The sequence below is a fragment of the Ostrea edulis genome, chromosome 10 (assembly GCF_947568905.1).
Source record: "Ostrea edulis chromosome 10, xbOstEdul1.1, whole genome shotgun sequence".
In the NCBI taxonomy this organism is placed as follows: Eukaryota; Metazoa; Mollusca; class Bivalvia; order Ostreida; family Ostreidae; genus Ostrea; species Ostrea edulis.
In genome coordinates this window covers 5,110,197-5,125,321 of record NC_079173.1, presented here as the reverse complement: position 1 = coordinate 5,125,321, position 15,125 = coordinate 5,110,197, and the positions used below count along the sequence as shown (strand labels likewise).

The 15,125-nt window shown below is 40.6% G+C and overlaps 1 protein-coding gene across 1 annotated transcript; it reads left to right on the top strand.

Annotated features, from left to right (window-relative positions):
• The first annotated feature begins 12,303 nt into the window (after nucleotides 1-12,303).
• On the top strand, nucleotides 12,304-13,461 carry LOC130051099 (uncharacterized). Its single transcript, XM_056152448.1, has one exon. The coding sequence runs from the start codon at nucleotides 12,304-12,306 to the stop codon at nucleotides 13,459-13,461; it is 1,158 nt and encodes a 385-aa protein (XP_056008423.1).
• The last annotated feature ends 1,664 nt before the right edge of the window (nucleotides 13,462-15,125 follow it).

The following is a 15,125-nucleotide window of genomic DNA, read 5'->3' as shown; positions in this document are numbered from 1 at the left end:
ACCGAACCTGTAAACGCAGATCCGTGTCCTGAACGGGAAATCCCATCTTCTCCTGGTAGCCCGGACAGACATACCGCCTATAACAGAGCTATTGTTTGATTATGGGGTCCGTCTTTCAGAAGACGGGAAGAAACTAGATTGGCTGCAGTCGTAAGTATATAGGTTTTTAATATATATTGATGTCATTAGTTTATGTTATTATTATAGCCCTTTGCTGTGTAGTTTGTTTAATGTTTATTTGTTTGTAGCTTTACAAGAACACATTGTTTTTTTTTTTTTTAGATTCTAGGTGGGCTGATAGAAGCAGGGTCCACGTCCCCAGCCTGCTATTGCAACTTTACTGAGATTAACCTTCAAGCGGAATTCTTTACCAGAGATACATTGACAGCTTTGGGATATTTTGAATTTATTGAATTGGTTATTATACTTCTCTCTTTGGGACATTAATACTGATACATCTGTTATTCAGTTTATTAAGTTAATCTAAATTGACAACTGTGTGGTATTTTATAATAAGTTGATATAAGATTTTTTCATAAGCGCTGGTATTTTAATTATTCGTATTTGATTTGAAATTTCTGATTTAAGGTAATTAGTGGTATTTTCGGCATCAATTTAAAAGTTTATTTGTAAAAAAAATATTTTGAGTAAATATTGAAAGTACAATTAGTATGGCGTCTACAAGCGGAAGATCATCAAACAAATGGATGAGGTATTGCATGGAGAATTCTGCGGAGGTAAGTGAATTCAAAGACAATATGCACACAAAGCCGACGTTGCCAAGGGTTGGCGCCATTGTCAATCTTGACATTCCGGACGAATTTCAGGGATTTAATATTCCGGATGAAGATAACGACGAACTGGCAGCTTACTTGGTAGGTAAGTACAAGATCCTTCAGAGGATAGATGATCTCAGCGCCGACAGGATAGGACGTGTAACGAATTTCATTTCAGGTCGTGTTTCCGAGATGGAGAAGTCTACCACTGGGATGTCCAGAAGGGTTGCTGTGGAAGTTCATGCATCCTCACCACTCAAACGGAATCTTAGGACGGACAAGGAAACGGACAAACCGGCAGCCAAACCATCAAGAACGGCCCCCACTCCGAGGAAAATTAAGAAACCGGAACCAGTGTCCAGGACAAATGTGCAGACTTCTGGAAACCAAGGATAGGAGAGGAGGCATGTGGTTTACAAGCACCTGTTGTTTTAAGTAAGTATTGACGACGAGCTATTTGAAGTATAGATATTGTATTGTGCTTGTAATTGTAATTAAAAGATTTATTAATATATAGCGCCTAATGTAATGATATGATTATCCTAATAACATATGAAACAATTTAAAACAACCCTTAAGAATAATTAAATACATAAAAAGGACACATGTTTGTGTTAATGCATATAGCTCTATTAACATTCGTCTCTTATTTCAGGTATGTTAACAGTAGAAAGGATGCGGTGAAAAGACACATGTTGAGTTGTAAGGCTGGACCCCAGGATAGCACAGAAAGGAACAACTTCGTTAAAGATTCACTGGATAAAATTATTAAGGCGCATGAAGAGTTTGGAACCAGACTCTTCTTTATCCCAAGGCACTTCGAGAATAGGATCTATAGCAAAGAAGAGGTTATGGGGATTCTCTCCTACTTCGGTCATTCTGCCGTACCAAGAGAAGCGTAAATGAGAGCTCCAGAAGTGAAGCCTTCCACAATGAATGTGACAGGGAGGTTAGTCAAGAAATTCTCATTTCAACCCACCGGGAATGTATGTCACCGCGACACGGAGGAGGAAATGGACACACAGGAAATTGAGACGACCGACATGGAGGGTATGTTTATTGTAGTATGTTACACGACAATTGATGTATGCCAACAAAGTATGTTTAGTTCTAGGACGTAATAAATGATAAAAAGGAAAACCCTTTCATAGGGTATCATTAGCTCTAAATCTGAAACAAATGTTGTAAGAATGTGCTAATATGATAATTTTGTATGTACATTGAAATTATAGCGAAAGCCAAATATAAGTAAGTTACATTCTACTTTCTTGCAGCTGGTATAGACCTACTAAGAAGAGTTAGTTAAGAGGACCAGCAGAAAACTGACATGGAGGAACAAAAGGACAACCAGACTAACCGCAGGACTGCAGAGAACACTGGCATGGAGGAAGAAGAGGACATCGAGACTAACAACAGGCCTGCAGCGAACACTGACACGGAGGAAAAAGAGGAGGAGGCTGTAGGAAATAGGCATGATAATGATATCGTTCCAGGTAACGAAAGAGAGGCTGCCAAGCCCAAAAGGCTATCCTCAGGCCTGCAGTCAGGCCCATTAGAGAGGCAACACAGCGTTGCCTATTTTCGTCAGATGAGGAGGATCACAACAATGAAGCGGAGCACTCTGCCACTTCCGACATTTTGAAATATTCTCCAAGGAAAGCAGCCATCCCCAGATCTCCTGATTCCGAGGGATATGGCAGAAAGACTGGCAGAGATATCCGCTTCACCACAGGTATAAAGAGCGTTCTCCAAATACTTGGATTTTACGATGTTCCGGCAGCATACGCGGAGTTGCCTATATGGAGAGAGTTCGACGAGGCACTTGGTAAGTATAAGAAAATGGTCAAGGCGAACAGAGACAAACATCTGAAAAATGTGGAAAGGATAATGTGGCAAATGGGAGGAAAGAGTATCGATTTTAACAGGAAAATGATGACAAGGTCGGGGGTAGGCGAATTTTACGATTATTTAAGGGAGAACAAAGTTGATGCTCAGACAACCGTCAATTATTACAAATCTTTTTGCGAATTCCTTGAACATTTTCTTAACAATACTGACATGATTACGGAGGACCACAGGGAATATGTAAGATTGGATCACCTTCTCCGGTTTTGCAAGAACATGGGAGTTCTGCAGAAAGACGCCCATGAATCATACAGAAAGAAGGTTGTGATGGCAGCCCCTCCTCCGACACCAGAACGACTGCATGTGGTAGTGGACGCCATTGGTAAGTATGCAAAGACGAAGATGAGGGAACTGAAGTCGAAGAAGATTAAAGTCAACCGCGACATCGTAGCAGTCTTCAATCGCTATATAGCAGCCGAAGTCTGCCTTCGTCATGGACAAAGGCAAAGAGTGATCCAAAACTGGGAGATTGAGAGCTATTTAAACGTTCTTCAATTACCAGAATGCACAATCATCACGGAAAAGGGTAAGTGGTTTGTGATCCCCATTCACAAACATAAAACCTCCATGAAGTTCGTCGCGAGGATAATTTTTGATGCCGACATAGTAAGTTTTGTCAAGAATTACATTAAAGTTGTCAGGGACGAAATTGTGCAGCTTATCGGCACAACAAGCCCTAATTTTTTATTGCAGTATGACGGGGAAGGGTTTGTCAGAGTGGCACAGAGACTTGCAGATGCCCAACATTGTCTCCAAATGACGTCCATCATCACGATAAGCGATGCAAGAAAATCCCGTGAGACTTTTGTTTCAGGGTCTTCCCAATCAGGTACAGAAAGACGTCGCTGATTACCTGTGCCATTCAATAGAGACTCGGGACAAGGTCTATAAATTCAAAGACCACTACACAGTTCAAAGACCACTACACAGCCGTCCATGCCATAGAAGGTATGAGAGATATGAGAACTGCATGTATGGAAAATGCGCAGATTGCCAATGATGTAGCGAATGGTGGTGCAAATGTAAACTTTGTGTTTTAGAGCCAATTTTTTCCAGAATATCTGATATATCGTGACCTTTGTGTTTACCTGAAGTGACGCAGGTAATACAGACAGGAATGTTGCATTTTTCACAGTAAATTTCACAGTGTTTATCGGCGTGGTCTGGACATTTTGGGTAGTTAGGAGTGGACTTTCTGTGTAAAAAGGGCACGACATTGTGTCTTTTAGACGAGTCTGAGACATGCTTTCCTGCACAGTTAACAAAGAGATTTATATTGCAAAGTTCACAGTGACTCTGTAGGGGGACAGTTTCACAGCGGTCACACAGTAGGACTTCCTGAGCACTGCGCCGGGGATGCATTTTTGATGCCGGGATCACACGAGAAGTTTACTGTTAATTAAATAAAATCGGGATGTCATTTAAAGATTTTGACAGGTTAAAACAATTAATGAAATAGAATTATAGTATGATATAAAACACAGCGGTCATTACTATAATAATAATTTAGTCTCCCCTTAAAATCCAACATGGCCTCCCTGTTCTTTCGACCTTCCGTCTAGTCCTGAGAATTAAATACCTGTGCGGCGTGTCAGCCTGTATACACTTTCTACGTGTTATCGCTTGAGTAAATACAGAGTGTATATAGTTTTAAACTTTGGTCTGACCTAGTTTATGTTGGGTAGTTTTGCTAACATTTACGTCAGACGTAAAGATTTCCTTTCATTAAAAAAAAATGGAATCTGCAAAGAATGTATAATTATAACTTCTTTGATTATATCCTTTTTTATATTGAATTCGGCCTTTTGTATAAATAGAATCATATTTAAAGTAAAAAAAAAAACAACGATTACCAATATTCATGGGGGGGGGGGGGGGGGGAATTTCATTCAGCGGACCTCCGTTTTTGGTACTAAATAGTAAATATATATTTGCGTTTTTATATACTTTTTCATGTTGTAGAATGAGTTGAGTGGAATAATAAACCTCCAGATGTCTATGTACACGTGTATGAATAAACTCTGTTGTACTCGCTCGTGCGAGCTTATCCTATATTATGTGCTTGAGTTTTATTTCCTTAATATTTTAGGATTTGTTGAATTAGTGCAGGGGCGGACCCAGGAAGTTTTGAAATAGAGGGGGGGGGGATTCTAGCTACCATTAATTTTGGTTTTCAAAGGAAGGAGGGGTCCACCCTCAAAATGCGTTATTTAATAAAGTCTTTTGACGAAGGGGGGTTTGTCTCTCTGGCTACCCATTACCCAGACTAACTTCTGGAATTCGCAAAGAAAAGACCCCTGTTGGACAGCATGAAAACGTGGTCGCACGCTTGACAAACAGCCGCTACTCTGACTGACGAAACCGGTATACTAAAAATAGCCTTATCGATCAACACTCACACTACGGAAACACCTTACAAGCATAAACAATTATTTAGAGACAACACCACAAAAACTAACTAAAATGAAAATTAACTGCATCACAGAGACGTTAGGCAAGATACAATCAATCAATCAAAATTAAGGATTATCTCCTTCATGCATAGCTCTTATCCTTAAACGAATTTGACTCCACTTTTTTTGGCACGCTGTTTTTGGCTATAATAACAGAGACTCGGGACAAGGTTTATAAATTCAAAGACCACTACACAGCTATCCATGTCAGAGAAGGTATGAGAGATATGAGAACTGCATATATGGAAAATGTGCAGATTGCCAATGATGTAGCGAATGGTGTTGCAAATGCTGTTGAGAATGATGTCACGGATGATGCTGAGAATGATGCGGTTAATGATGATAGGAATGAAGCTGCACAGTTGGCGCCAGAGGAGACGGTGAGTACACCAAAGAAACGAGGAAAGTACAGAACAATGCCTACAACGCCGAAGTCACCGCGATCAGCAGGTAAGACAAGGGTTAAGAGTGCCTTAGTTGAAAAGTATGGTTCTTTACCTGACGCCAAACTTCCTACTGCAAAGGAATTACTGAATTTTGGAATAAAAAACGAACATAGACAGAAAGTTACCAGGTCCTTTAGGTACGACCGAGATAACGCAATCCACAAGCAATCAGCCCAGTACATCATGAGGAAGATTAAGCGCAATAAGGGTAAAGCACCAGAGAGCGTTCTTAGTCTATCAGATAAGGACATACAAGTGCCATCTCTAGTTTCTAGGGGAAAGAAACTACCGAAAGAGCTTTTGCGGCGTCATTTGGATGCCCACATCAATGAGGAGGGAGCTCGAAATGCTTGCATTACGGATGAAGAATTGGTAGCATGAATCAAGTCACAGGAGTGGCCTAATGTGGTGATAACTCAGGATGAGGTTAATGGGAAGTGTTTGTCTACAGGGTCTCGCAAAATATTTAAGGGACAAATTGTGATTACCACGGGGAAATCATTAGCTATAAGGAGGGGGAAATGCGGTTGAAATCATACAGGGAAGACGACCCCGCAGGAAATTATTTTTATTTTTACCGCCACAGCGACAAACGAATGTGCGTTGATGCTGCCAAGCTTCCCTGCCCATGCCACTCACAGAAGAGAACTACCTTTGGCAGGCTAATCAACCATTCCGCAAGATCACCGAACCTGTAAACGCAGATCCGTGTCCTGAACGGGAAACCCCATCTTCTCCTGGTAGCCCGGACAGACATACCGCCTGTAACAGAGCTATTGTTTGATTATTGGGTCCGCCTTTCAGAAGACGGGGAGAAACTAGATTGGCTGCAGTCGTAAGTATATAGGTTTTCAATATATATTGATGTCATTAGTTTATGTCATTATTATAGCCCTTTGCTGTGTAGTTTGTTTAATGTTTATTTGTTTGTAGCTTTACAAGAACACATATGTTTTTTTTTTTAGATTCTAAGTGGGCTGATAGAAACAGGGTCCACGTCCCCAGCCTGCTATTGCAACTTTACTGAGATTAACCTTCAAGCGGAATTCTTTACCAGAGATACATTGACAGCTTTGGGATATTTTGAATTTATTGAATTGGTTATTATACTTCTCTCTTTGGGACATTAATACTGATACATCTGTGATTTTGTTTATTAAGTTAATCTATATTGACAACTGTGTGGTATTTTATAATAAGTTGATATAAGATTTTTTCATAAGCGCTGGTATTTTAATTATTCGTATTTGCTTTGAAATGTCTGATATAAGGTAATTAGTGGTATTTTCGGCATCAATTTAAAGACCGAGGAAATAAGCACCGCCTTCAATTTTACCTGGTCTGTAAACCCCTGTCAATCAGGAGAAATTTAGCTTCAGATTGGATGCTAGAAATTGATGGACATTTAGTTACTAATCCGTGTGTATACATTGTCCACCTCGTCTCTCGATCGAGGCGTCCGTGAAATGTTTTGATGTTTACCGCGTAGTATGCCAGCTCGATAGAGAAAGTTTTGATAAGAAAATTATGGCTTTGTATTACATCTATAGTCACAAAATATAATGTATTGAGTAGAAAATCTTACATATAATTACAACAATTATAATAAATTATGATGGGTTGTGTTTAGGAAGAGGTGCGATAAATAATTATGGATGGTTAGAACATAATTACATGGACATGGATTTTATGCTCAAGAGACTGTACCGACTCTCATTGGAAATGTCGTGTTTATATATTATTATCAAAATTTTAATTATGAGTAAATACGTCATTAAAATTCTGTTTATATTCAGTTGAAATTTTATCAGCGTCATTTTACGACGAAACATGGCAACAAAAGTAACTGCAATTCTATCAGAAGAGAAATTATCCGCTGTAAGGGCCCTTTTTGCATACAATGGTTGGGATTGGGATGCCGAGGAAGAAGAAGTTATATCTGAGGAAGTACCCTCTTCGCATGGACCAGCTATTGAGGGAAATGCCGGAAGAGCTGAATGTCCCGACTGTTGGTGTAGGCCGTGCGTTATGGACGAGTCGCACAGACAACTTTGGTGGCCAGAAAATCCCGGTGTGCCGTCCAGAAAAAATAACTCTAACAGAAAAAAACTTTATAAGAAATTCTGGACTATGTTGAGTCATCGTGGGGTGTGGGACGATGATCGTTATATCGCCAGAAAATCCGCAGCAGTACGAAGGGATTCTCGTAGGAATCTGTATGTTTGGCAGACGCACGGATACAAGAGAGACATCATGCCTGACTGTGTTATTCGTAAAGTCCGAGCATGGTATCCAAACCTTGAAAGACAGCCTTACGTGGGACATTTGTGGCAGTAAAGAACATACTAGCTGTAGATAGTTTACTTTATTTCATTAAAAAAAATTAGAAAATACAAAAAACCCCACAAAAAACAACAACAAAAACCCCACAAAAAAGTGGCTCTACATAAGGGAGGCCTCCACGTGGCTAGAGCTGGATACATTGTCTTTTATATAGCATTGACCGACTATTATTCAAATGCTATATAAATGATAATGGCTAACGTCCCTACTCGAAAGTCTACTACTACTTATACCCTTTTAATATATACTATTTACATAGGAAACAAATGAATATACTTTCGTATGTAAAAAAAACCTTGCATAGACATCTCTCTCTCTCTCTCTCTCTCTCTCTCTCTCTCTCTCTCTCTCTCTCCACAAACAATTCAATTCAGTTTATTCAGTCAAAACAACTATATATTGCTACATGAGATATGATTTATAAATTTGTAAAGTACCCATATAGAGTCTCACAAAGTGTGTCACATTGGACTTGCACATACAGATACCCCCGACACCCATACACACACCCCTGCACTTGATTGATATAAAAGCAAGTGCACAATCGTAGATCCCAATTCTTGATTGCTATAAAAACAATATACAAAACCCCGGTTTTGCAGTATACCTCTGCTGTATTGACCATTTGTTCTAAAGATTTCGTAGAGGAAAGGCGTTACATTTAGTATATTTTATAGAGAATTTTATTTCAATCATGGATTTATCATCTACTCCAAAGACACCGAGAACACCAGGGAGTGCCCGTAAGCGAGCTAGTTCATTCAAACTGGAACTACCTGGTGATGATACAGTGAATACCAGCATCCATGAGAAGATCAAGATTGTGAAGGACATTTACAGAGAAAGAAAAGAACGCGTGAATAATTCGGATGTCATAAACAGAGCTCTGGATGCGCTTATTCGTAGTGAAGGATGCGAGTCTACACGTGCGACATCAGCTCCTGATAGTTCCGATGACGACAACGATCCGACTTATTTCATAGCTACTGGAAGTTCCGTGGTAAAACTATTGGACTCTGTGTATCGCCATGGCGAACAGTGCAGAGAGAGACTAGCATGTCGCCATGATAGGGCTCTCATGGTTGGAACTGTGGCACTTTATAGTTTACAGTGTACATATGGACATAATATTTCATGGACCAGTTCTCCATACTTACCTAATGGAACATTTCTCGTAAACGCACGCTGGATGCATGCTACTATCAGCACCGGCATCCTGCCTAATCAGATCGAACGACTCCAGAATGGCATGAGAATCTATCCACAGCAGCTGCAGGATGAGAGGAACTTGTTTTCACAATATGCTGAAGCTGTGGGCGCCGAAACAAATATTTCCTGTGACAACGCACTCCGAGAAGAGATAACATTGTCGGAAGAAGAAGATGGCGCCATTAGCATCCTTACCGACGCTAGGCATGGATGTCGCCGCAATGCCAAGGATACCAACGTGGTGTGCATTGGAAGTTCCTCGCACAAAGTCATAAGAGAAGAGCATGTAACTAAGACAGATGACCTGTGCACCCAGAGACATGAACTTCTCGGAACAAGGCGTTTATATGAATACTTTGACAGTGACATTCCTTCAATAGGCGGACCCGTCAGAGTGCACGTTCATGCACACGACAGGAATGCGTCTGTAAATAAATATATAAGGGAGGAAAGACCGGACACTCTGAATCAGAATGATACCTGGCATGCAGCAAAATCTGTGGAGAGGGCCATCAATATTGTCGGAAAGGGATAAAAAAGGCAACACAGGCAGACGTGGCATGAGGAAATATCGGACAAGGTACATTCCGTCCGTGTGCATGTACAGTACTCCATCAGAAATTGTCATAACGATCCTCGTATTCTTAGGGAGAAATTGGACAATGTAGTGGAACATTATAAAAACATACATGAGAATTGTTCCGATGAAAGCAGGTGTCGACAAGATCCCAATTATGAGCCCAGCAAGTTGTTGATCCGAGACCCTAGGGCTGAGGATCTTTTGAAGACGGCTATAAGGAAGACTGTGGTCTATAAGTCTCCCGAGGACTTTGTGTATGCAATGGACACATTTTATGTTGAATCTTTCAACAATGTGCTCAACATTTTCTTGGACAAAAGGATTCATTTCGGTGACGAGTCCTACAAGATGCGGACATCACTGGCGATTTGTCACTGGAATGAAAATGTGGACCGACAATCCACGTCAGTGTATCAGGCCACTTCAGGACGAACAAAGAGAACCTTGGGTCCAAGGACATATGCTTACCGGGAAAGGATCTGGAGAAGATTTATCCACGATCTTGTATAAATGTGTAAGCATGTTAAAAAGACCCCCCCCCCCCCAAAAAAAATATGGCTCTACTTTGAGGAGGCCTCCCCGTGGCTGGAGCTGGAAACATTGAAAAATTAGGCAGTAAACTATATCATTATAATTAAGAATTTTCTGCCTAATTTTTCAATGGCTAACGTCCTCAATTACAAAATAAATTTAAGGTGCTTTAACATGTTTGATTCATTAATTTTTTTAACAATATTTTGAATAACATGCACAAGAAAAATAATTGAACTTATGATTTATCTTACGAAAACGTACAGGTAACACAGGTAACATCCCGTGTATTCTGGAAGCTATACACAAGCTACCATTCTTCCCTCGGGGCTTAACACCTGCTTAAAATTAGCTCCGCCCCCAACTAAACTTACCTGAGGTAAACCGACCGGTCGAAAAACTCGGTCTTTATTTGTAAAAAAAAATATTTTGAGTAAATATTGAAAGCACAATTAGTATGGCGTCTACAAGCGGAAGATCATCAAACAAATGGATGAGGTATTGCATGGAGAATTCTGCGGAGGTAAGTGAATTCAAAGACAATATGCAGACAAAGCCGACGTTGCCAAGGGTTGGCGCCATTGTCAATCTTGACATTCCGGACGAATTTCAGGGATTTAATATTCCGGATGAAGATAACGACGAACTGGCAGCTTACTTGGTAGGTAAGTACAAGATCCTTCAGAGGATAGATGATCTCAGCGCCGACAGGATAGGACATGTAACGAATTTCATTTCATGTCGTGTTTCCGAGATGGAGAAGTCTACCACTGGGATGTCCAGAAGGGTTGCTGTGGAAGTTCATACATCCTCACCACTCAAACGGAATCTTAGGACGGACAAGGAAACGGACAAACCGGCAGCCAAACCATCAAGAACGGCCCCCACTCCGAGGAAAATTAAGAAACCGGAACCAGTGTCCAGGACAAATGTGCAGACTTCTGGAAACCAAGGATAGGAGAGGAGGCATGTGGTTTACATGCACCTGTTGTTTTAAGTAAGTATTGACGACGAGCTATTCGAAGTATATATATTGTATTGTGCTTGTAATTGTAATTAAAAGATTTATTAATATATAGCGTCTAATGTAATGATATGATTATCCTAATAACATATGAAACAATTTAAAACAACCCTTAGGAATAATTAAATACATAAAAAGGACACATGTTTGTGTTAATGCATATAGCTCTATTAACGTTCGTCTCTTATTCCAGGTATGTTAACAGTAGAAAGGATGCAGTGAAAAGACACATGTTGAGTTGTAAGGTTGGACCCCAGGATAGCACAGAAAGGAACAACTTCGTTAAAGATTCACTGGAAAAAATTATTAAGGCGCATGAAGAGTTTGGAACCAGACTCTTCTTTATCCCAAGGCACTTCGAGAATAGGATCTATAGCAAAAAAGAGGTTATAGGGATTCTCTCCTACTTCGGTCATTCTGCCGTACCAAGAGAAACGTAAATGAGAGCTCCAGAAGTGAAGCCTTCCACAATGAATGTGACAGGAAGGTTAGTCAAGAAATTCTCATTTCAACCCACCGGGAATGTGTCACCGCGACACGGAGGAGGAAATGGACACACAGGAAATTGAGACGACCGACATGGAGGGTATGTTTATTGTAGTATGTTACACGACAATTGATGTATGCCAACAAAGTATGTTTAGTTCTAGGACGTAATAAATGATAAAAAGGAAAACCCTTTCATAGGGTATCATTAGCTCTAAATCTGAAACAAATGTTGTAAGAATGTGCTAATATGATAATTTTGTATGTACATTGAAATTATAGCGAGAGCCAAATATAAGTAAGTTACATTCTACTTTCTTACAGCTGGTATAGACCTACTAAGACGAGTCAGTTTAGAGGACCAGCAGAAAACTGACATGGAGGAACAAGAGGACAACCAGACTAACCGCGGGACTGCAGAGAACACTGGCATGGAGGAAGAAGAGGACATCGAGACTAACAACAGGCCTGCAGCGAACACTGACACGGAGGAAAAAGAGGAGGAGGCTGTAGTAAATAGGCGTGAGAATGATATCGTTCCAGGTAACGAATGAGAGGCTGCCAAGCCCAAAAGGCTATCCTCAGGCCTGCAGTCAGGCCCATTAGAGAGGCAACACAGTGTTGCCTATTTTCGTCAGATGAGGAGGATCACAACAATGAAGCGGAGCACTCTGCCACTTCCGACATTTTGAAATATTCTCCAAGGAAAGCAGCCATCCCCAGATCTCCTGATTCCGAGGGATATGGCAGAAAGGCTGGCAGAGATATCCGCTTCACCACAGGTATAAAGAGCGTTCTCCAAATACTTGGATTTTACGATGTTCCGGCAGCATACGCGGAGTTGCTTATATGGAGAGAGTTCGACGAGGCACTTGGTAAGTATAAGAAAATGGTCAAGGCGAACAGAGACAAACATCTGAAAAATGTGGAAAGGATAATGTGGCAAATGGGAGGAAAGAGTATCGATTTTAACAGGAAAATGATGACAAGGTCGGGGGTAGGTGAATTTTACGATTATTTAAGGGAGAACAAAGTTGATGCTCAGACAACCGTCAATTATTACAAATCTTTTTGCGAATTCCTTGAACATTTTCTTAACAATACTGACATGATTGCGGAGGACCACAGGGAATATGTAAGATTGGATCACCTTCTCCGGTTTTGCAAGAACATGGGAGTTCTGCAGAAAGACGCCCATGAATCATACAGAAAGAAGGTTGTGATTGTAGCCCCTCCTCCGACACCAGAACGATTGCATGCGGTAGTGGACGCCATTGGTAAGTATGCAAAGACGAAGATGAGGGAACTGAAGTCGAAGAAGATTAAAGTCAACCGCGACATCGTAGCAGTCTTCAATTGCTACATAGCAGCCGAAGTCTGCCTTCGTCATGGACAAAGGCAAAGCGTGATCCAAAACTGGGAGATTGAGAGCTATTTAAACGTTCTTCAATTACCAGAATGCACAATCATCACGGAAAAGGGTAAGTGGTTTGTGATCCCCATTCACAAACATAAAACCTCCATGAAGTTCGTCGCGAGGATAATTTTTGATGCCGACATAGTAAGTTTTGTCAAGAATTACATTAAAATTGTCAGGGACGAAATTGTGCAGCGTACCGGCACAACAAGCCCTAATTGCAGTATGACGGGGAAGGGTTTGTCAGAGTGGCACAGGGACTTGCAGATGCCCAACATCGTCTCCAAATGACGTCCATCATCACGATAAGCGATGCAAGAAAATCCCTTGAGACTTTTGTTTCAGGGTCTTCCCAATCAGGTACAGAAAGACGTCGCTGATTACCTGTGCCATTCAACAGAGACTTGGGACAAGGTCTATAAATTCAAAGACCACTACACAGTTCAAAGATCACTACACAGCCGTCCATGCCATAGAAGGTATGAGAGATATGAGAACTGCATATATGGAAAATGTGCCGATTGCCAATGATGTAGCGATTGGTGGTGCAAATGTAAACTTTGTGTTTTAGAGCCAAGTTTTTCCAGAATATCTGATATATCGTGACCTTTGTGTTTACCTGAAGTGACGCAGGTAATACAGACAGGAATGTTGCATTTTTCACAGTAAATTTCACAGTGTTCATCGGCGTGGTCTGGACATTTTGGGTAGTTAGGAGTGGACTTTCTGTGTAAAAAGGGCACGACATTGTGTCTTTTAGACGAGTCTGAGACATGCTTTCCTGCACAGTTAACAAAGAGATTTATATTGCAAAGTTCACAGTGACTCTGTAGGGGGACAGTTTCACAGCGGTCACACAGTAGGACTTCCTGAACACTGCGCCGGGGATGCATTTTTGATGCCGGGATCACACGAGAAGTTTACTGTTAATTAAATAACAACGGAATTTCATTTCAAGATTTTGACAGATTACAACAATTAATGAAATAGAATTATAGTATGATATAAAACACAGCGGTCATTACTATAATAATAATTTAGTCTCCCCTTAAAATCCAACATGGCCTCCCTGTTCTTTCGACCTTCCGTCTAGTCCTGAGAATTAAATACCTGTGCGGCGTGTCAGCCTGTATACACTTTCTACGTGTTATCGCTTGAGTAAATACAGAGTGTATATAGTTTTAAACTTTGGTCTGACCTAGTTTATGTTGGGTAGTGTTGCTAACATTTACGTCAGACGTAAAGATTTCCTTTCATTAAAAAAAAATGGAATCTGCAAACAATGTATAATTATAACTTCTTTGATTATATCCTTTTTTATATTGAATTCGGCCTTTTGTATAAATAGAACCATATTTAAAGTTAAAAAACGATTACCAATATTCATGGGAGGGGGGGGGGGTCATTCAGCGGACCTCCGTTTTTGGTACTAAATAGTAAATACATATTTGCGGTTTTATATATTTTTTCCTGTTGTAGAATGAGTTGAGTGGAATAATAAACCTCCAGATGTCTATGTACACGTGTGTGAATAAACTCTGTTGTACTCGCTCGTGCGACCTTATCCTATATTATGTGCTTGAGTTTTATTTCCTTAATATTTTAGGATTTGTTGAATTAGTGCAGGGGCGGACCCAGGAAGTTTTGAAATAGGGGGGGGGGGGGGTTCTAGCTACCATTAATTTTGGTTTTCAAAGGAAGGAGGGGTCCACCCTCAAAATGCGTTATTTAATAAAGTCTTTTGACGAAGGGGGGTTTGTCTCTCTGGCTACCCATTACCCAGACTAACTTCTGGAATTCGCCAAGAAAAGACCCCTGTTAGACAGCATGAAAACGTGGCCGCACGCTTGACAAACAGCCGCTACTCTGACTGACGAAACCGGTATACTAAAAATAGCCTTATCGATCAACACTCACACTACGGAAACACCTTACAAGCATAAACAACTATTTAC

Excerpts from the sequence above, each read along its gene's own strand:
- LOC130051099 (XM_056152448.1), top strand. The coding sequence starts at position 12,304 with ATGAGAGGCTGCCAAGCCCAAAAGGCTATCCTCAGGCCTGCAGTCAGG.